The following is a 22,279-nucleotide window of genomic DNA, read 5'->3' as shown; positions in this document are numbered from 1 at the left end:
CCAATGACTTCAGGTGATTTTAGTTTTTACACGATCGGATTCAGTTCTGCCTGAGAGTCTGTTGGTCATCAGTATATTAATGAAAGTTATTATCATACAGTAACCATTTTTACAGATGAATCAAAAGATAATTTAATTGGGGATGTTGGTGTGGCTGTTTTTGTGTGCCTGAATTGCAGGTAATGATAAAGAAATGACTTATAGCCATTTATCAGCACAGAAGGCAGAATTCTTTGCCAACAGTTTAGGCTTACAGTGGATGGAAGAAATTGGTCCTTATAATTTGCTCAGAATACATTTCGGTTTTGATGAGTCTTAAACAGGTCATTCTGGCAGTAGGTCAGATTGACTGTTGGAAACTTGTCAAACGGTATTTCATATATAAAGTTTGATTTATATGTCTGCACATTATGGGGCCCTGCACATCACGCTGTTGAGGTAAATGATGATTTTGATTGTTTAGCTCCAAAAGCTGTTAAATGTTAAGCTGTGGATATAGACCCACTTAGCAAATTAGAAGCTAAAAGGTTGGTAGTGTTAAGAATTAGGGGCTTATGGCAAGACGTAGGATAATGGACGTAAAGACAGACACCTTTCCAGAATACATAAACCTGTTGGGTTTATAGAAGAAGGGCTTAAAACAAGTGAAGGAATGATATTCACATGACAGAAATATCCACACTATGCTTAATTACGCCTTGTAACTAATTGGAAAACTTCATTCTGTGTCGTGTACATTTTGTCATTATGAAACCGTCGAAACACATACTACTTCAATGTGAAGCGTACAAGGCTGAAGAAAAATCAAATGCAGTCTTAAGTACAATCTTTGCGAGGGTAGATAGTTTTCAAATAACAGCCATTAAATTATGGGACTGACTATAAATCAATTCACAGTTTGAGCTGGAAAAGGCACGTAATAATTGTGTTAAACGTAAGGAAATGACATAAAGGGTAGCAAAGGTGAGTGGGCTGTTGGATTACTGGGATGCTCTTTTTATTTATTTATTAAATTTTTAGAAAATTACAAAGAATAAATGTAATGAAAAATTAGTAAGAAAAAGAAAAATAATATTAATCCTCCTCCCCCTCCCCACCTTAACCCTTATCTAAAGAAAGAAATAAGGAAGAAAAAGATTGCCTCGATATTGGAGGATACCCACATGCTCCATGGAGTTCAAAATAATATTTATATGTATTCTTACTTTCCCCAATTACATTATAATTTTATCTTCAAAGGACCTCTATATTTAATCCCATCTTTTGTAGGTATGGGAGCCAAATTTTGAAAAATATATGATATTCATTTCTCAGATTATATGTAATTTTTTCAAGTGGAATACAACAATATATTTCATTATTCCAATGATCCATAGTTAAATATAACTCAGATTTCCAAGTAATTGCGATAACTTTTTTAGCTACTTCCAATGCAATATTTTTAAATTTTTTCTGATACTTATTCAATTTAATTTTCGGTATTGTCCTTTCAATATCTCCTAATAAAAATAATATTGGACTATTTGGGAGTTGAACTCCAGTACTTTGTTCCAATAAAAGTCAGATATATCGAAAATGGTTGAATTTTAAAACAAGACCAAGTAGAATGTAAAAAAGTACCAATTTCTTGATTACATCGAAAGCATTGGTCAGACATATTTGAATTTAATCTCTTTATTTTCTGTGGTGTTATATATAATTGATGTAAAAATTATATTGTATTAATCTAATTTGAACATTTATTGTATTTATCATACTATCAGAACATAATCTTGACCAACTTTTTCCAACAATTTTAAAATTCAAATCAGTTTCCCATTTTTGTCTTGATTTATGAATTCCAGATTCAGTCTGTTTTTGAATCAAATTGTACATACAAGATGTATTTTTTTAAATTTTTCCTTTTTGAATTAATATTTCTATTTCACTAAGTTTTGGCATCAACATTGTTTGACCCAGCTTTTTTCGTAAATTGTCCTTTAATTGAAAATAAGAGAAAAGAGTGTTGTTTGATATTTTATATTTATTTTTTCATTGATCAAACGACATCAATATACCTCCTTCAAAACAATTACGTACATATTTAATCCCCTTTTGGAACCAATTATGTAAAAGTTTATTATCCATTGTAAAAGGAATAAGCCTATTTTGAATTAAAGTTTGCTAATAAAGATTTCTTTATCTTATCGTCCATATTTACCTTATTCCATAAATCAATCAAGAGTCTTAATATAGGAGATTCTTTTTTTTCCCGTATCAATTTGGATTCCCATTTGTATGTAAAATCTTCTGGTATGTTTTCTCCTATCTTATCTAATTTTATTCTAATCCATGCCGGGTTTTTTTTTCATCAAAAAAAGATGCAATAAATCTAAGTTGATTTCCTTTATCATAATTCTTAAAATTTGGAAGTTGTAACCCTCCTAAATCAAATTTACATCTCAATTTTTCCAATGATATTCTTGACATCTTTCCTTTCCAAAGAAATTTCCTTACATATTTATTTAGTTCTTGAAAAAACTTCTGCGGTAATTGTATTGGTAAAGTTTGGAATAAATATTGCAATCTATGGAATATATTCATTTTTACAGCATTAACTCTACCTATTAATGTTATTGGTAACATCATCCATTTATCAAGATCCTCTTTTATTTTTTTTAATAATGGCAAATAATTTTGTTTATATAAATTTTTACATCATTGTCAACTCTGATACCTAAATATTTTATCCCATTTATTGACCATCGAAATTGAGTTACTAATCGACATTGATTATAATTTCGTTTGGTAAGGGGTAAAATTTCACTTTTATCCCAATTTAATTTATACCCTGATACTTTCCCGTATTCTTCCAATTTAAAAGATAATCTTTGCAAAGATTGTAATGTGTTTGTTAAATAAATCAAAACATCATCAGCAAATAAATTAATCTTATATTCTTCTTGATTAACTCTAAAACCACCAAAATCTGAATCTGTTCTAATTAATTCAGCTAATGGTTCTTTTGCCAATACAAATAAAGCAGGTGATAACGGGCAGCCTTGTCCAGTTGACCTCGTTAAGCAAAATGGTGTTGAAATCTGAGCATTTGTAACTACTTTAGCTTGAGGATTAGTATTTAAGGTTTTAATCCATTGTATAAAAGATCTTCCTAGCTCATATTTTTCCAATACCTTAAACAAAAAATCCCATTCCAATCTATCAAATGCTTTTTCTGCATCCAAAGCAAATGCCACATTCATTTCCTCTCTTTTTTGTGCCAGATGAATTATACTAAGTAACCAGGTTAGATTATCCATTGATTGTCTGTTTTTAATAAAATCTGTTTGATCCATATGTATTAATTTTGGTAAATATTTAGATATTCTATTAGATAAAATTATTGCTATTATCTTATAATCTGTATTCAACAAAGAAATAGGCCTATATGATGTTGGTTTTAGAGGATCTCTTTTTTTGGCAATTCCGTTATGATCGCTGTTAAAAAAGATTGTGGGAGTTTATGCATTCTTTCCACTTGGTATATTAATTCCATAAAGGGAGGAATTAATATATCTTTAAATTTTTTTATAAAATTCAGGAGGAAAACCATTTTCTTCTGGGGATTTATTACTCTGAAGTGATCCTAAAGCTTCTTCAACCTCTTTTAATGTAAAGGGCATATCTAATCCTTTCTGTTCTTCCAAATTAAATTTTGGAAGGGTTATTTGTGATAAAAAATTTATCTATCTCAGTAATCTTATTTTGTGATTCTGATTGATATAGTTCAGTATAAAAAAAAATAAAGTTTCATTAATTTCTAAAGGTTTATCAGCAACCTTATTTACACTTGTTCTAATTGCATTTATTGTTTTAAAAGCCTGTTCTGTTTTCAACTGCCAAGCAAGAATTTTATGTGATCTTTCAACTAATTCATAATATTTCTGTTTAGTTCTCATAATTACTTTTTCTGTACGATATGTCTGGAGTGTATTATATTGTAGTTTTTTATTAACAAGTTGTCTTTATTTTTCTTCTGTCATATATCATTGAGATTCTTTTTCTAACTTTATGATATCTTTTCCCAATTTTCCTTCTTAATTTTAGATGTATAACTTACAATCTGACCCCTTAAAATATGCTTTCATCGCTTCCTATAATACAATTTTATCCTCAATTGAATGTAAATTTGTATCCAAAAAAAATTGAATCTGTTTTTTCATAAAATCACAAAATCTTGACGTTTTAATAAAATTGTATTAAATCTCCATCTAAGTTTTATGTCTATTTGAATAAAATGAATAATCTCTTTCTCTTGGATTAATTTTTCTCCATATATCAATCAGGTTTAAATCTTCCATTAATGATAAAGTTAGTTTTATTACTTTTAATTTTGTAACAACTTTAGTTGACTTATCCAAAACTGGATCTAAACAAAAATTAAAATCTCTGCTTATTAATATTTTATAATTTGCGTCAGCCAAGTTCAAAAAATCTTCTTGTATGAATTTTGCATCATTTTCATTTGGTGCATAAATGTTCATAAAAGTCCATAATTCTGAAAAAATTTGACAATGTATAATCACATATCTCTCCACAGAATCAATTATTACATTTTGTATTTTAATTGGTAAAGATTTATTAACCGAAATTGCAACTCCTCTCGATTTTGAATTAAATGAAGTTGCTATAACATTTCCAACCCAATCTCTATTTAATTTCTTATGCCTGTGAACTTACTGAACACATCCTTGCCAGAAAAAAAACTTATCCCAATCCACTCTTCCTGGATCCTTTTTCATTTCCACAAAATTGGCCGTTCTCCAATTTTACCAGAACATTAAGCTGCCAGTTCTGCCCCTCACTAATAGCAGTAATGACGTTATCCCACGTGTCAACCCAAGCCCTGAACTCATCTGTTTTACCGACAATACTCCGTGCATTGAAATAGATGTACCTGAGAATATGTATATCATCCGCTTTTTTTTCATTTCCGTTTATACATGCAGTCCTCTCATGTTCCTTATCCTCCTGCACCTCACTATCTGCTCTGACACTCTGGTTCCCCTCCCTCTGCAAATCTGGATTAAATTCCCCGGAGCAGCACTGGCAAATCTACCCGCAAGAATGTTATTCCTCCCCCCCCCGCCCAGTTTAGGGGCAAACCGTCCCGTCGGAACAGGCCCCACCTTCCCGGGAACAAAGCCCAATTGTCCAGAAACATGAAGCCCTCCCTCCTGCACCATCCCCTTAGCCACGTATTTAGCTGCACTCTCCGCACATTTATATTTACAGGGACTTTACTCCTGACGCCGGTCCCGGGACCCGACCCGTTTACAGACCCGGAGCGGAACCGGAGCAGATTCTCAGCCACTGGTTCACACCCCAGGTCCGGAAGAAAGGATAAAGTTTCCCCGTGAATTTATTCCCAGTGAAGGTGTGGAGATGGGACTTGGTCTCCGCGTTGTAAAATGAAACTGTCCCGGACTCGTAACTGAGATAAACTCCCACCCTCCCGGGGATGGGACCGGCAGGAAGACGAGACCCGGGGGAGGGGCGACCGGAGACGTCACAATCCCGATGTAACACGTCACCAACCCGCCCGATGACCCAGAATCCGGTCTCCGGACTCAGACTGACCCGTCCCTCCCTCTCCACAGACTCTGCGGCGACTCCCAGACCCCAGACCCGATTCCCCGTCACCTCCACCTCCCAGTAATGTCTCCCCGATGTGAATCCCTCCGATCCCAGCACACAAGCCCAGTTTGTGAATCTCTTCCCGGTGTCAGGGAGATTCCTCCGGGTCCCGGTCCATCTCACACTCTTCCGATCCTCAGACACCTCGAGATACGGATTCGCCGTTTCCACATCCAGGGTGACAGAGACTGGGGGGAGAAGCAGAGAATTTCATCTGTGAGTGTGAAGGGGGCAGTGTGATGGTTTGAGACATTAAAGGAGGTGACAATGGGAACCAGTGGGGGAGAGATGAATGGCAGATTGAACCAGGAGGGAGAGGGTTTGAAAGCCTGTGGGTGAACTGTGTGTGTAGACGTAATGAGAAGCTGGAGGGGGCAAAGATGGCAGATGAGGATGACTTTGTCCCCTTTCCCACAACCCCATCCCCCGCAGCCCCTCATTAGGACAGGGGATGAATTTGCAGGAACCCTTAAGCAACACAGGTATTGAGGAATTATTTCAGTCTGAACCCTAGACTGTTTACTCGTTTCCATAGAAACTTACCGGCCTGCTGTTCACCCAACAATTTGTGTGTGTTACTCTGCTTTAAATATACTCAATTATTTGGACTCCAAAGCTGCCTGTGGCAGATTCACTATCCTGTGGATAAAGGAATTCCTCCTCATTTCTGTCCTAAATGGACATCCCTATAGTTGGAGGCTGTGCTTACAGTTCTCAACCCACCCACATCCTCCCAACATCAACTCTCTCCAGACAGGTGTCAGAGAGATCTGGCGAGACCCTTCATCAGGACCTGTGCAGCTTGGATTACCAGCATCTGTAGATTTTCTTGTGTTTGATTTTTAAAGCAGAAGTTATTTTATCATGAGCTGATCCATTTTCCCATTCTCTCATTTAGTCCCACTCTCCCACCCTCTCACCATGACCTGTCTACTCACATACCTATCAATCTCTGTCTTAAATACACCCAATGACTTGGCTTCCACTGCTGCAAGAAATTCACAGATTCACCACCCTCTGGCTAAAAAAATTTCTTTGCATCTCCGTTCTGAATGGGCGCCCTTCAATCCTTAAGTCATGCTCTCTCGTACTAGACTCCCCCACCATGGGAAACAACTTTGCCACATCCACTCTGTCCATGCCTTTTAACATTCGAAATGCTTCTGTGAGGTTCCCCCTCATTCTAAACTCCACGGAGTACAGTCCAAGAGCGGTCAAACATTCCTCACATGTTAACACTCTTATTCCAGGAATCATTCTCGTGAATCTTCTCTGAACCCTCTCCAATGTCAGAACATCCTTTCGTAAATAAGGAGCCCAAAACTGCACACAGTATTCCAAGTGAGGTCTTACCAGTTCCTTATAGTGCCTCAACATCACATCCCAGCTCTTATATTCTATTCCTCTAGAAATGAATGCCAATATTGCATTCACCTTCTTCACCACCGACTCAACCTGGAGGTTAACCTTAAGGGTATCCTGCACAAGCACTTCCAAGTACAATTGCATCTCAGAATTTTGAATTCTCTCTCCATTTCAATAATAGTCAGCCCGTTTATTTCTTCTACCAACGTGCATGACCATACACTTTTAAACATTGTATTTCATTTGCCACTTCTTTGACCATTCTCCCAATCTATCCAAGTCTCTCTGCAGACTCTCTGTTTCCTCAGCACTACCGTCCCCTCCACCTATCTTTGTATCATCAGCAAACTTAGCCACAAAGCCATCTATTTCATAATCCAAATTGTTGATATACAACGTAAAAAGAAGTGGCCCCAACACGGACCCCTGTGGAACACCACTGGTAACTGGCAGACAACCAGAATGGGATCCTTTATTCCCACTCTCTGTTTCCTGCCAATCAGCCAACGCTCTATCCACATATGTAAATTTCCCATAATTCCATGGGCTCTTATCTTGTTTAGCAACTTCATGTGTGGCACCTTGTCAAAAGCCTTCTGAAAATCCAAATACACAACATCCATTGCATCTCCCTTGTCTAGCCTACTTGTAATCTCCTCAAAAGATTTCAATGGGTTTGTCAGGCAGGATTTTCCTTTAAGGCAACCATGCTGAGTTTGGCCTATCTTGTCATATGCGTCCAGGTACTCCGTAACCTCATTCTTGACAATTGACTCCAGAAACTTTACAACCATTTCTCAATCTAACAGGTCTATAATTTACTTTTTGCTTCCTTGCCCCTTTCTTAAATACCAGAGTGGCATTTACAATCTTCCACTCCTCCGGAACCATGCCAGAATCTATTGACTTTTGAAAGATCATTGCTAATGCCTCCGCGATCTCCACAGCTACTTCCTTCAAAACACAAGTGTGCATTCCGTCTGGTCCTGGAGATTTATCTACCCTGAGACTATTCAGCTTCCTGAGTACTTTCTCTGTCGTAATTGTGACTGCGCACACTTCTCTTCCCTGACACCCTTGAGTGTCCGGTATACTGCTGATATCTTCCTCAGTGAGGACTGATGCAAATACTCGTTCAGTTCCTCAGCCATCTCCTTATCTCCCATTACAATTTCTCCAGCATCATTTTCTATCTGTCTAATATCCACTCTCACCCGTTTTTTATTCTTTATATACTTGACAAAGCTTTTAGTATCTTCTTTGATATAATTTGCAAGCTTCCTTTCATAGTTCATCTTTTCCCTCTTAATGGCCTTCTTAGTTTCCTTTTGTAAGCTTTTAAAATCTTCCCAATCCTCTGTCTTCCCACTAATTTTTGCTTCTTTGAATGCCCTCTCCTTTGCTTTTACTTTGGCTTTGACTTCTCTTGTCAGCCACTTTGGCTTTGACTTCTCTTTTTCCATTTGAAAAATTCTTCTTTTTTGGAATATATCTGTCTTGCACATTCCTCACTCCTCACATAAACTCCAGCCACTGCTGCTAGGCCGTCCTTCCCTCTAATGTCCCTTTCAAGTCAAATTTGGCCAGTTCCTCTCTCGTGCCACTGTAATTTCCTTTACTCTACTGCAATACCGACACATCGGATTTCGGCTTCTCTTTCTCAAATTTCACAGTGAACTCAATCATGTTACGATCACTGCCTCCTAACGGTTCCTTCACCTCAATCTCTCTAATCACCTCTGGGTCATTACACAATATCCAATCCAGTATCTCTGATCCCCTAGTGGGCTCAACAACAAGCTGTTCTGAAAAGCCATCTCGTAGACATTCTACAAATTCTCTCTCTTGAGATCCAGTGTCGACCTGATTTTCCCAATCCACTCGCATGTTAAAATCCCCACAATTATCATAACACTGCCCTTCTGGCAAGCCTTTTCTATTTTCTGTTGTAATTTGTAATCCACATCACTGCAGCTGTTAGGAGGCCTGTAGATAACTGCCATCAGGGTCCTTTTACCCCGGCGATTTCTTAGCTCAACACAGAAAGATTCTGCACTTCCGATCCTATGTCACCTCTTTCTAATGATTTAATATCATTTCATACCAATAAAGCCACGCCACCCCCTCTGCCTACCTGCCTATCCTTCCGATACACCGTGTATCCTTGGACGTTTAGCTCTCACAGCCATGCATCCTTTAGCCACGTCTCAGTGATGGCCACAAAATTATACCTGCCAATCTGTAGCTGTACGACAAGATCATCCACCTTATGCCTTATGCTGTGTGTATTTAAGTATAACACCTTAAGTCCAGTATTTGGTCAGTTTTGCTTTGATTGCACTGCAACTCATCCCAGTGGCTGCAAATTTGCCCCATCACCTGCCTGTCCTTCCTGACATCTTTACTGCTCACTATCTTAGATTTATAGATTCCCTCTCCTCCGCTCTATCATTCCGGTTTACCATCCCCCTGCCAAATTAGTTTAAACCCTCCCTAACAGCTCTATTAAACATTCCCGCGATGATATTGATCCCCTTCGGGTTCAGGGGTAACCCGTCCTTTTTGAATAAGTAGTACTTCCCCCAGAAGAGATCCCAATGATCCAAGAATCTGAAGCCCTGCCCCCTGCACCAGTCTCTCAGCCACACATTCATCAGCCTGATCCTACTATTCTTGCCCTCGCTAGCACGTGGCACAGGTAGCAGTCCTGAGGTTACTACCCTGGAGGTCCTGCTTCTCAGCTTCATTCCCAACTCCCGGAAATCTCTCTTCAGGACCTCCTCCCTTTTCCTCTCTATGTCATTGGTACCAACATGTACCAAGACAGCTGGCTGCTCACCCTCTCCCTTCAGAATATTCTGGACCCGATCCGAGACATCCCGTACCCTGGCACCTGGGAGGCAGCACACCATGTGGGTATCTCTGCCAGGCGCACAGAATCTCCTGTCTGTTCCACTGACTATGGAATCCCCTATGACTACCGCATTCCTCTTCTCCCTCCTTCCCTCCTGCACAACAGCGCCAGGCTCAGTGCCAGAGACCCGGTCACCGTAGCCGTCCCCTGTCAGGTCATCCCCCTCAACAGCGTCCAAAACGATATACTTGTTGCTGAGGGGGGCAGCCACAGGGGTGCTCTCCACTATCTGGGCATTTCCCTTCCCTCTCCTGACAGTCACCCAGTTTTCTGACCCCTGTAGCCTAGGGATAACTACCGCCCTGTAGCTCCTGTCTATCACCTCTTCATTTTCTCTAATAAGCAGTAGGTCATCAAGCTGCAGCTCCAGATCCCTAACACGGTCTCCGAGGAGCTGAATCTCGGTTCACCTGGTGCAGATGTGGCTATCAGGGAGGCTGGAGGTCTCCCAGGATTCCCACATCTGACACCCTGAACAAAGCACAGACCCTGCAGACATGCTACCTAATTCTACAGGAATGACACAAAGAAAGATGGGTCTACTCACCCACTTACTTCACCAAGCACACGGACTTTTTAAACGGTTAAGTAATGTGCCCTGCTGTTCCCCCGTCCGTCCAGGCCGATTTGCCAAGGGGAGAAAAAGAGTCGGTTCCTCGCTCTCAGCTCTTCCCGTTACCGCCTAAGCCCGTTGAGCCAAAGCCCTACACTCTGCTGCCACCCACTCCGCTGCCCGCTGTATAGGGTGGTCATCTTTTTAAACTCTCCGCGCTGTCCTGTGCAGTCTCGCCGTTCTTGTACACAAAGTTTTTTTTTTACACTGTCTTCCTTCAGAATTTAGCTCCCACGCCGCCCTTCTTGTCCCAATCTAAAAAAACACCTTCAGTCCTGTATTCATCAGCCTATTCCACACTGTCCACATGAAATTTAGCAAGGCCTTTGATGTCGATGATAGACCATACTTGGAGTATTGTCTGCTTTTCCGGTTCCCGAATATGGGGAGGATGTCATTACACTGGACAGGAGGCTTCAGGAGGATGTTACCAGGACTGGGGGCTTGGGTTAAAATCAGAGAGTGGGTAAGCTTGGGCTATTCAGCTGTAGTGTAGGATGTTCAGGTATGACCCCTTATCAAGGTAAATAATTCTAAGGAGCTTAAATAACGTTCTTTTTCCAAGAAATGGGAGTACAGAACCAGAGGCCTCAGATGGAAAGTGAGATGGGAAATCGGGTAACATTCTCAGAGAGAGGGAGGTTGTTGAACGGAATTTGCCCTCAGACGCTGTAGAAACAGGTAAAAAATAACATATTTTAAAATAAATACACAGATGGGGAATGGTTAGAGGGATGGGGGGGGGGCAAACACACAAATGGGCCATGCTCAAGAAGACATCTTAGTCTTGCAGATTGATGAAGTGGGCCGTGAGTTCAACATCCATCAAACCCTCCCAGATCATCCTCCTGAGGAATCTCACCCTGGAGTCTGTCTGTGAAGTGTTGATGTGACGTCACGTCAGAGGGCAGCTCAGTGACACAGAACAGACAGACTGGGTAAGGACGGCAGATTTCAATCCTAAATGGGAATTTGTGCCTATAACTGTGGCCGTGTGTCACACTCTAATAGTATATCTGTGTGTGTGTGTGTGTGTGTGTGTGTGTGTGTGTGTGTGTGTGTGTGTGTTGATTGTGGTAAATATCCGTGTGGTGTGTATACACATTGAAGGATAGTGTGCACATTGAAGAATTTGTATGTTACAGTGTGTCATCACATGTCTGGTGTGTGTTGACAATGTGTCACATGTGATTGAGCTGTTTAAATGAATAAATTACTGTCTCTGAAGAGACTGGTTTCCAGGTTACTGAGGGAAATAACAATGTACATTGCTGAGGCTCTGACTACAATCTGCCAGTCCTTCCTGTGTATGTGTGTGAGGGAGCTTTGCCAGGCCGGTTATGCTGTGTGTGCTTCTCCCGAGATGAAATCTTGACTCATGTCAATGCTTGTTGGTGTGTCCGAGCTGATTCTCACAATGCTTCAATGAAGTGGTCTGATCACCATAAAACATAGGAGCAGAATTAGGCCATTTTCCTATCGAGTCTGCTCCGCCATTCAATAATTGATGATCCTTTTTTTCCCTCCTCAGCCCCACTACCTGGTCTTCTCCCCGTAACCTTTGATGCTGTGTCCAATCTAGAACCTATCAAGCTCTGCCTTAAATTCACCCAACAGGTTCCACAAATTCACTAGCTGCTGGCACAAATTTCTCCGCATGTTTTAAATAGATTCCCCCTCTGTCTTGAGGCTGTGCCCTCTTGTCCTAAACTCCACCACCATGGGAAACATCCCTTCCACATCTACTCTGTCTGAGACTTTCAACATTCGAAAGGTTTCTAGGAATTTCAACATTTGAAAGGTTTCAATGAGATTCCCCCTCATCTTTCTAAATTCCAGCGAGTGCAGACACAGAGCTATCAAACGTTCCTCGTATGATAACCCTTTCATTCCTGGAATCATCCTTATGAAATGAACCTTCTGCAATGCCAGCACATCTTTTCTTAGACGAGGAGCCCAAAATTGTTCACAATACTCAAGGTGAGTCTTCACCAGTGCCTTATAAATCCTCAGCATCACATCCCTGCTCTTGAAATGAATGCTATTTAAACCGATTGAATTCAATGCTAACATTGGATTTGCCTTCCTCACCAGTGACTCTACCTTCAAGTTAACCTTTAGGGAGTTCTGCAGAATGACTGCTGAATCCAATTTCGGCTCAGATTTTTTGATTTTCTCCCCATTTGAAAAAAAAATCTGCACATTATTTCTACGACCAAAGTGCAGGACCATGTATTTTCCAACATTGTATATAATTTGCCAATTTCTTTCCCATTCTCCTCATCCAAGTCCTTGTCCAGCCTAACTGTTTCCTCAACACTACCGGCCCCTCCGCCAATCTTCGTATCATCTGCAAAGCCTGGAAACAAAGCCATTTACTCTAGGACAAGAGGGTATGACTTCATGATTGAAGGACGTCCTTTTAGAACTGAGATGCAGAGAAATTACTTTAGTCAGTGTGTGTGGAGAATCTGTGGAATTTGTTGCGACATGTGGCTGTGGAGGCCAAGGCATATTTAAGGCAGAGATGTACCGGTTCTCATTTAGCCAGGGCATCAAATGGTATGGGGTGAAAGCAGGGGAGTGGGGATGTCCGGAAGAATTGGGTCTTCCCATGACTGAATATTGGAGCAAACTCAATGGGCCGAATGGCCTATTTCTGCTCCTATATCTTATTGTCTATTCCATCAGCTAAATCTTGATATACAGCATAAAATGAAGGTGTCCTAACACCTGTGTCCCTGAGGAACACGAGTCACTGGCAGCCAACCAGGAAAGGTTCCGTTGACTCCCATTCGCTGTTTCCTACCAATCAGCCAATGTTCTAACCATGCCTGTAACTTTTCTGTAATACCATGGCCTCTTAACCTGGTTACCACCTTCATGCGTGGCACTTTGTCAAAGGCCTTCCGAGATTCCAAGTATACAACATCCACTGCATCCCCTTTATCGATCCTGCTTGTAATCTCCTCAAAGAATCCCAACAGGTTTGTCAGGCAGAATATTCCCTAACGAAGCCATGCTGACTTGTCCTATCTTGTCCAGTGTCACCAAGTATTCCATAGCCTCATACTTAACAACTGACTCCAATTTCTTCCCAACCACAGAGGTGAGGCAAACTGGTCAATAATTTCCTTTCTGCTGCCTTCCTCCTTACTTAAAGAGTCAAGTGACATTTGCCATTTTCCAGTCCTCTGGCACCATGCCAGGGTCCAGTGATTTTGAAAGATCATTTGGAATGCCTCCATAATTTCTACTGCGACCTCTTTCAGAACACTGGGGTGCAGTTCATCTGGTCTGGGTGACTTATGTATCTTTGGGGCTTTCAGCTTTTTGAGCAGCTTGTCCCTTGTAACAGTAACTGCACTCACTTCTCTTCCCTCGCACTCTTCAACACCGGGCACAGTGCTGGTGTCTTCCACGGTGAATACTGGTGCAAAATATTTGGCTTATCTGCCATCTCTTTATCCTCTGTTATTATGCATCCAGCCTCATTTTCTAGCTGTCCTATATCCACTCTCATCTCTGTTTTATTTTTTTTACAATACTTGAAAAATAATTTGATATTGTTTGCTATCTTGTTTTCCAAAGATAGGTGTGTAAAAAGGGCCAGAAGGATCATTGGATACCAGAGTCACCCCAACCACAACCTGTACCAGTTGCTACCATCCGGGATACGGTACCGCAGCATAAAAGCCGGGAGCAACAGGCTCCGGGACAGCTTCTTCAACCAGGCCAGTTCAATTCAAATCAATTTCTTGTTTATTTTTTCCCACCTTTTAGTTCCTCTCTGTAGATATTTAAAAGCTTCCCAATCCTCTCTCTTCCGAATAATTTTTGTTTAGTTGTATGCCCTCTCCTTTGCCTTTACATTAACTTGTCAGCCATGGTTGTACTATTTCGCCATTTGAGTATTTATTTATTTTTGGAGTACATCTATCCTCATTTTCCCAGAAACTGACACCATTTCTGCTCTGCTCTCATCCCTGGCAGCATCTCCTTCCAATTTGCTTTGGCCAACTCCTCTCTCAGACCACTGTAATTTCTTTTACTCCTCTGAAATACTACAAAGTCAGACTTTACTGTCTCCTTATCAGATTTCAAGTTGAACTCAGTCATGTTGTGAGCTCTGCCTCCTAAGGTTTCTTTTAACTACTCACCTCTGGTTCAATACATAACACCCAATCCAGTAGAGCTGTTCCCCGAGTAGGCTCAACGACAAACTGCTCTAGAAAGCCATCACATTGCATTCAACAAACTCACTCTCTTGAAATCCTTTACCAACCTGATTTTCCCAATTGACCTGCATGTTGAAATCTCCCATGATTATCATAACATTGTCCTTTTCATCAGCTTTTTCTATTTCCAGTTGTAATCTGTGGGCCTCAACCCACTGACTGTTGGGAGGCCTGTATATGACTGGTGTCAGTGTCATTTTTACTTTTGCAGTTCCTTACCTCAACCCACAAGGATTCAACATCTTCCAATCCTATGTCACATCTAGCTGCTGATTTGCCAGCAGAGCCACACCACCCCCTCACCCGACCTTCCTACACCACCGATACATTGTGTAACCTTGGACATTCAGATCCCAACTACAACCATGATTCTGTAATAGCCACAATATCACACCTGACAATCGGTAATAGTGCAACAAGATCATCCACCTTATTTCTCATACTCCATGCATTGAGATATAACACTTTGTGTACTGTATCTGCTACCCTTTTTAAATCTGCATCTCTAATGCACTGACACTCACCCTGCTGGCTGACATTTTGTCCTCGCATCTGTCCGCCATATCTGACAGTCTGACTGCACGCTATCTTTGCATTTTACCATCAGTCCTATCCCTTCACTCCAGTTCCCGACCTCCCCCCCAACAAATTAGTTCAGACCCTCCCCAACAGCTCTATCAAACCTCTCTGTGAGAATATTGTTCTCCCTCGGGTCGAGGTGCGACCTATCCCTTTTGAGCAGTTCGTTCCTCCACCAGAACAGATCCCGATGATCCAAGAACCTGAATCCCTGTCCCCAGCACCATCTTCTCAGCCATGTTTCTCTGTCAGATTATCCTGTTTCTACCCTCACCAGCACGTGGCACAGGCAGCAATCCAGAAATTACAACACTGGGGGTACTGCTTATGAGCTTTCTACCAAGCTCTCCAAATTCTATTTTCAGGACCTCTTTGCTTTTACTTCCAATGTCATTGTCATAAATTTACCAAGATATCTGGCTCTTTGGCCTCCCTCTCTAAAATGCTGCGGACACGATTCGAGGCATCCCTGACCCTGGCACCCAGGAGGCAACATACCATTCGGGTGTCCCGTTCACATCAATAGATTCTCCTGTCTGTTCCCCTGGTGATTCAGTCCCCGATCACGACCACTCCCCTCTTCGGCCTCTAACAACAGTGAGAGTTGCTGATCCGGAAGGGGGAAGACCTGTGTCAGTCAGGGTCTGCACTCACAGGGCACATGAAGGACTTGTGTATTTTCCTGACAATCCCGGTCACCACACTGATACTCATTTTTATTCCCTACAATATTATTGTCAGTATTAAATTCCCAGTTCCTCTGGTTAGATCCAAACTTATGTACTGGTGTGTTAGTGCATTCGCCTGGGATTGGAACACAGTGGTTCATCTGCCAGTCCCGTGTATTGGTTGTATTGTGACCCTGTGCTGGTGTGTCCAGGGGTCTGACATCTCCAGCTGACCATGTGACAGTGATGCCTCCCAGTCAGTGGGGTTGATGTGGAATAAACTTCAGTTCCCCTGCACCCCAGTATTATAGACAATCTTTGCCTCAAATTGGAAGTAAATTGATCTTCATAAACAAGGAGAAATGAATCTTTGTAAGTTTTACCTCGATTAATAGCATCAAGCATTTCTCTCAGCACTGTGTTCAACAAATAGAGGTGATCGAATTTTTCAACCGGTAGGGTCTCATCTGTCACTGACAATTCCTGGACATCGTCATTAATCCTGTAAATATTAAACTGCTGGTTATAAATTGCTATTCTGAACTATTTTCAAATCCATTCAGGGTTTCAGTAAAGAGCCTGTCCTACCTTCTGTTCCGACGAGCTTCCTCCTGAAATAAATAAAACACAAATCTGATTAGACTTGGACTTACTGTCCACATCCTGAATTTCATCCAAATCATTACAAGGTGTTGAAAATTCCCACTCCCACAATCACTCAGACACACGGACAATACAGAACCATGGGGTAAGTGACAGGGAAAGTTTATGAATGTCAGACCATTACTGAGAGGAAGAAACTTACAGGGAGGACAGGACAGGCTGTGCATTATCATCTGGATATGACGTCAGTGTGATAGGATGGAGGAATTTAAGATCAGTGATGTATGTGATTGTGTGCAGGTGGAGGAAGTACCTCTATTTATGGGGAGACTCGTGGGGAGATGTAATTCCAGATGGATTTTAACAAATTCCACAAGAAATTTAGTGAGGAGGATGTGAAACTCGCTGTCACAGGAGTGGATGAAATGGATCAGCAGAGACTGACTGTAATGGGGAGGCTGGATAAACAGTTGAGGGACTAGGGAGTTCGGGGCACTGTTGCTGGGTGCGGTGAGTAGGTGGCAGGGGGCTTGTGAAGCAGGGATACTGATAGAAGATGGACCTAATGGCCTGTTTATGATAGAGAATGGGATATAATCCCATGTGAAATGTATCCAAAAAATAAAGAGACAGTGAAAGTTTCCATAATCTGACGGAAACCGGATACAGGAGATAAGTCTGATGTGTGGGTCAAATTCTTTGTTCTCACTGATTGACAGAGAGACCCTCACACCAACTGCAACAGACACACTCACAGCCTGTGACTGGAACCGGGTGTTAATGGGAGTTTTGGAGGATATTTAATGCGGTATTTAAGGAAACAGTCAGCAGCTCTGTGTTATGATCGGAGTAAATAATTTCAGAGAGATTTGCATTCTGTCCTGGGATGTACAGAAGTTGTGGAAGTCTAGTTTTGGGACAATAGACAATAGGTGCAGCAGTAGGCCATTCGGCCTTTCTAGCCAGCACGGCCATTCACTGTGATCATGGCTGATCATACACAATCAGTACCTCGTACCTGCCCTCTCCCCATATCCCTTGACCCCGCTATCTATAAGAGCTCTATCTAACTCTCTCTTGAAAGCATCCAGAGACTTGGCCTCCACTGCCTTCTGGGGCAGAGTATTCCACGTATCCACCACTCTCTGCGTGAAAAAGTTTTTCTGCATCACTGTTCTAAATGGGTTACCCCTTATTCTTAAACTGTGGCCTCTAGTTCTGGACTCACCCATCAGCGGGAACATGCTTCCTGCCTCCAGCGTGTCCAATCCCTTAATAATATTATTATGGGACAACAACAACCCTGAATAGTTACATCAATGGTCTGGTGAGAAACAGTTTACTGCCATTTGTAAATGCTGTGTGTAGGAGCAACACGTCTGTTTTCTGTCTGCATTGTATTCTGTGTTACGTGTTTATTATGGTAACTCGTCACGTGAGTGGGGACGTGGTAAAAGTTCCGTATCTGTACTTTGTTCTGCACAGTTTTGAGCTGGGGACGGGTGGATGTCATTCTGTTCTTGACCGCTGTGTTGCAGCTTACTTTACAATGAATTACACTGAAGTTTCATCGCTTCAAGATTATATTTTGCTAATGAAGGACCGAAAGCGTATCGTGGACATTTTGAAATGTCATTATTGGAGTGATGGGAGGGTGCATCATGCAGGTATAACGACTTGTGTGAGGTCGCCAGCAGCGGCAATTGATTTGTTAGAATTGGCCGCTGTGCTGTGTTTATTTCAAATATACCACTGTTCATTTAGTGCCTTTTGACAGAAACAAATTGAAATATAATCCCTCACCTTGAGAAATATCACACCATCTTTCTGATCCATCTGTTCCTTTAACTTAGTGATTTCCTCCTGAATACTCCTTATATTCTCTTGAAGTGCTAGAAGATTTTTCTCCATTGGGTTGAGAATCCTCTTCTCTTCTTCCCTGAGATCCCTGAGTAAGCTCTGCTCTTTCTCAGTGATAATCTGGCGCAGTTCAGCAAACTGGGATGTGATGTGGGACTGAAGGCTGTGTGACTGTTCCTGTCGAAGGAAAGGTGAAGATTAATATACTGCATTGCTGTGCTCTGTTTCCTTTTGTCGTTAAGTTCGGTCTATTAGAGTCTATGCTAATTCTGAGAGCATTCCCGTCAACACCATTCCCTCACGTTTTCCTGAAACCTACTCTCACTTATTGACCCATAAACTCCCATCTGATTCACACACACCCTCCCCACCTTCACAGGGTTAACGGTAATTAGCCATTCATTCGGCATGTCCTTGGGACGTGTCGGAATCTTTCGTGGTCACAGGGGGAGCATGCAAACTCCACACAGACAGCAGCAGAGGTCAGGATCGAACCCAGGTCACTGGAGCTGCGACACTCGGCTATTCTGCATTAAAGGGAGCAAAACTCGACAGTAAAATCAGAAATTCCGCTCAGGAAGCCTCACCTGAACTCCGGAAATCTTCTCTTTCTGTTGCTGCTCCTTTTCCTGGAAGTCTGATTCCTTTTTTGTGAGAGAGTCTAAGGAAGATTTTAGCTGATCCTGGAAGTCAGAGAGTGAAGGAAATAGAAACAAAGATGCATCAAAATAAACAGGTGATCAAACCCGATTATCACACAAAATGCCGGAGGAACTCAGTGAGTCAGGCATCATCTATTCAGGGGAAATAAACAGTCGGTGTTTCGGGATGAGACCCTTCATTAGGACTGGGAAGGAATGTGACAGGAGCCAGAATAAAATGGTTGGGGATGAGAACCAGCTGACAGGTGACGGGTGAGATAGCGTGAGGGGGACGTGGGGGAGGGTGATGAAGTGAGAAGCTGGGAGGGGACAGGTGGAAGAGGTAAAGGGCTGGAGAAGTAGGAATCTAATACGAGAGGACAATCGACCATGGAAGAAACGGGAGGAACTGGGCTGTTTGCGGCCCTGAATGGTGACGAGGGAGGAGGTTAGGAGTCAGGTGTAGCAAAGGACAAAGGAAATATGTTAAGTTAACGTTAGTTTTTACCTTGTAGATTTTAACAGCTTCTTTAATCGGCATGAAGCGGTGCTCTCTGTGCTCCTGCGCGTCTCTACAGATCAGACAGATCAGTGTCTTGTCCGTTTCACAAAACAGCTTCAATTCTTCCTCATGTTCCTCGCAGTGACGTTTACTTTCCTTCCCTTTCGGATTCAGGCTTAGATTCCGAACTTTTTGTGTCAGATTTGCTAAGGCCCGATTCACCCTGAGGGTGCGGTCAGCAAACTCCTCTCTACATTCCGGGCAGGAGTTTCTCTGCTCCCTTTCCCAATACCGTGTGATACAAGAGCGACAGAAGTTGTGTCCACACTCCAGTATAACCGGATCGGTGAAGAAATCCAGGCAGACGGGGCAAATTACCTCCTCGGTCCAACTCTCGGTCTCTCCTTTCGAAGCCATGTTAACTCCAGCACTTCCTGATTCAGAATGCTTTCACTTTCGGGGAGTTGCTGATCCCCTGCAGTACCGGGATTGTCCACTACGCGCGCTGCAGACTCGGGGAATCACACAACACACACACAATGCTGGTGGAACACAGCAGGCCAGGCAGCATCTGTAGGGAGAAGCACTGTCGACGTTTCGGGCCGAGACCCTTCATCAGGACAGCAGTAATCGTGCTGCCCGTTGGAGAGATCTGGTGATGAGGCATTCTGCCAGATGGTCTGGACTGTCTGCTCAGGGAACCACTCCACTGTGTCCATCCAGTCCTTCTCCTGCAGTAACTGCAGGACATTCCGTGCTGACCACTGTCTGGTGTTCTTGTGGTCAAAGCTGCTGGTCTGAAAGAACTGTCACCAATTTCATTAACACAAGGTTCACATGGAGAAGCTTCCCGACTGAGACAGACACAGTCTCATGGGGTATTTACAGGGTAGGGGCAGGAATGATGTTTTTCCTGGCTGGGCAGTGGAACCAGGGATCGCAGACTCAAAATCCGAGGCCACCTCAGCAGGACTGAGATGAGGAGAAATTTCCCCAACACAGTGCAGTGAATATTTGGAGTTTTCTCCACAAGTTTCCTAAAGTAAACGGACATATTTAGGAGCTCGGCGATGTTGGGAACGTTTCAGGAAAGTGGCGCTGAGGTCAAAGTTCAACATGTTCTGAGTGAGGGGCAGAACAGTGCAACGGGCCGAGTGGCAACGCCTGCTCCTGTTTCTTATTTTCTAAATCACGAATTTACCTTTGCGCCTTGTTCTCCCTTGGCCTTCCGCCTGTCGGATTGCACAGGGGAGCGGTGAGAGCTCCGGAGATCCATCAGCAGCCGCTGCGGTTATTTCATGCTCTCGTTATTTTATCGGTGTTTCTCTGTTTTTGCACAGTTTGTTACCTTCAGCACTCTGGCTGATCTTTCACTGCCTGCTTCTGTTATGGTTACTATTCTATACTTTTTCTAAGTACGTCCGCAGGAAAATGCTTCTCGGGGTTGAATGTGGTGATTTATCTGTACTCTGATAATAAAATTTACTTTGAAATTTGAGTTTCGGGGATTTTCCTTTAATTCTGTGAACAAACTGTGACTGACTTCTCCAGCTCCCAGTAGCAGCCCGCTCTCTCACACACAGCCAATCAGCGATCACCGCTGGGAGAGGGATGCTTTCATTGGCCGAGGGGTGTCAGTGGGCGGGACGCTGTTTGGACCGGGACCGAGTGGGCCGGAGACCGGGAGCTGCGCCTCGGGTTTCGGCTGCACCACCGGCGGGTCGTGAATCCTTTCGAAGGCAGAGCTGAAGCGACCGGCGGAGATTCCGTGAGATGTTTCAGCTACACGGAGGCGCCCGGCCTTTCCCCGCCGAGGATCGGGGCCTGTTGTCTGCAGTTGTCTCCCAGACCCGTCCCTTCCTGCTGGGAACGGGAGCTGCCCCGCAGCGGCTGCCGGTGGATCTCCGGAGCTCTCACCGCTCCCCTGTGCAATCCGAACGGCTGAAAACCAAGGGAGAACAAGGCGCAAAGGTAAACTCGTGCTTTAGAAAATAACGAACAGGAGCATGTCTGGCCATTCGGTCCGTTGCGCCTATTCCATCCTTTCCTCAGAATAGTCCTTTTTAAATCTTTTTATTGATTTTAAACAAACATAAATGAAACACGAATGCAAATTTGATATTCAGAACTGTTGAAATAATACCAAAAATATCTTTCCAATAATTTTGCAAACGGGCAAGACCAGAACATGTGGGTCAATAAAGTGACTTCAGAATGACATCTGTCACTGGTTGGGTTAACATAAGAATAAAATAGAGCGAGTTTATCCTTGGACATGTGAGCTCTATGAACAACCTTAAATTGTATTAGGCATGTTTAGCACAAATAGAAGAAGAATTGATTAATTGTAAAATGTTCTCCCACTGCCCTGTGGGTATAAGACAGTAAAGTTATTTTACCCATTCCTTCTTAATTATTTCTGATACTCCTGGCTGTATTTTCATGATCATATTATAAATAATAGCTACTAAACCCTTCTGACAAGGATTCAGAGCCAGAATTTTTTTCTGTAATGTCCATTGGACATAATTTCAGAAAAGACTAACATTCAAGAAATTGCTAACTTGCAAGTATCTAAAAAAAAAATGAGTTTTAGGCTGGATAGCTGTTCAAAGGACAT

General features: G+C 42.3%; 1 protein-coding gene across 1 annotated transcript; it reads right to left on the bottom strand.

Moving 5' to 3' along the window:
• Nucleotides 1-989: 989 nt before the first annotated feature.
• LOC132387647 (zinc-binding protein A33-like) lies at nucleotides 990-21,167 on the bottom strand. Its single transcript, XM_059960035.1, has 6 exons — nucleotides 19,666-21,167; nucleotides 19,104-19,199; nucleotides 18,460-18,693; nucleotides 16,642-16,664; nucleotides 16,437-16,555; nucleotides 990-5,864 (listed from the first exon to the last, which is right to left on the bottom strand). The coding sequence occupies exons 1-6, from the start codon at nucleotides 20,074-20,076 to the stop codon at nucleotides 5,314-5,316; spliced, it is 1,434 nt and encodes a 477-aa protein (XP_059816018.1). The 5' UTR covers nucleotides 20,077-21,167; the 3' UTR covers nucleotides 990-5,313.
• Between the last annotated feature and the right edge of the window lie 1,112 nt (nucleotides 21,168-22,279).

The sequence above is a fragment of the Hypanus sabinus genome, unplaced genomic scaffold, assembly GCF_030144855.1.
Source record: "Hypanus sabinus isolate sHypSab1 unplaced genomic scaffold, sHypSab1.hap1 scaffold_2079, whole genome shotgun sequence".
Lineage (NCBI taxonomy): Eukaryota > Metazoa > Chordata > Chondrichthyes > Myliobatiformes > Dasyatidae > Hypanus > Hypanus sabinus.
This window is presented reverse-complemented; position numbering and strand designations above follow the sequence as displayed.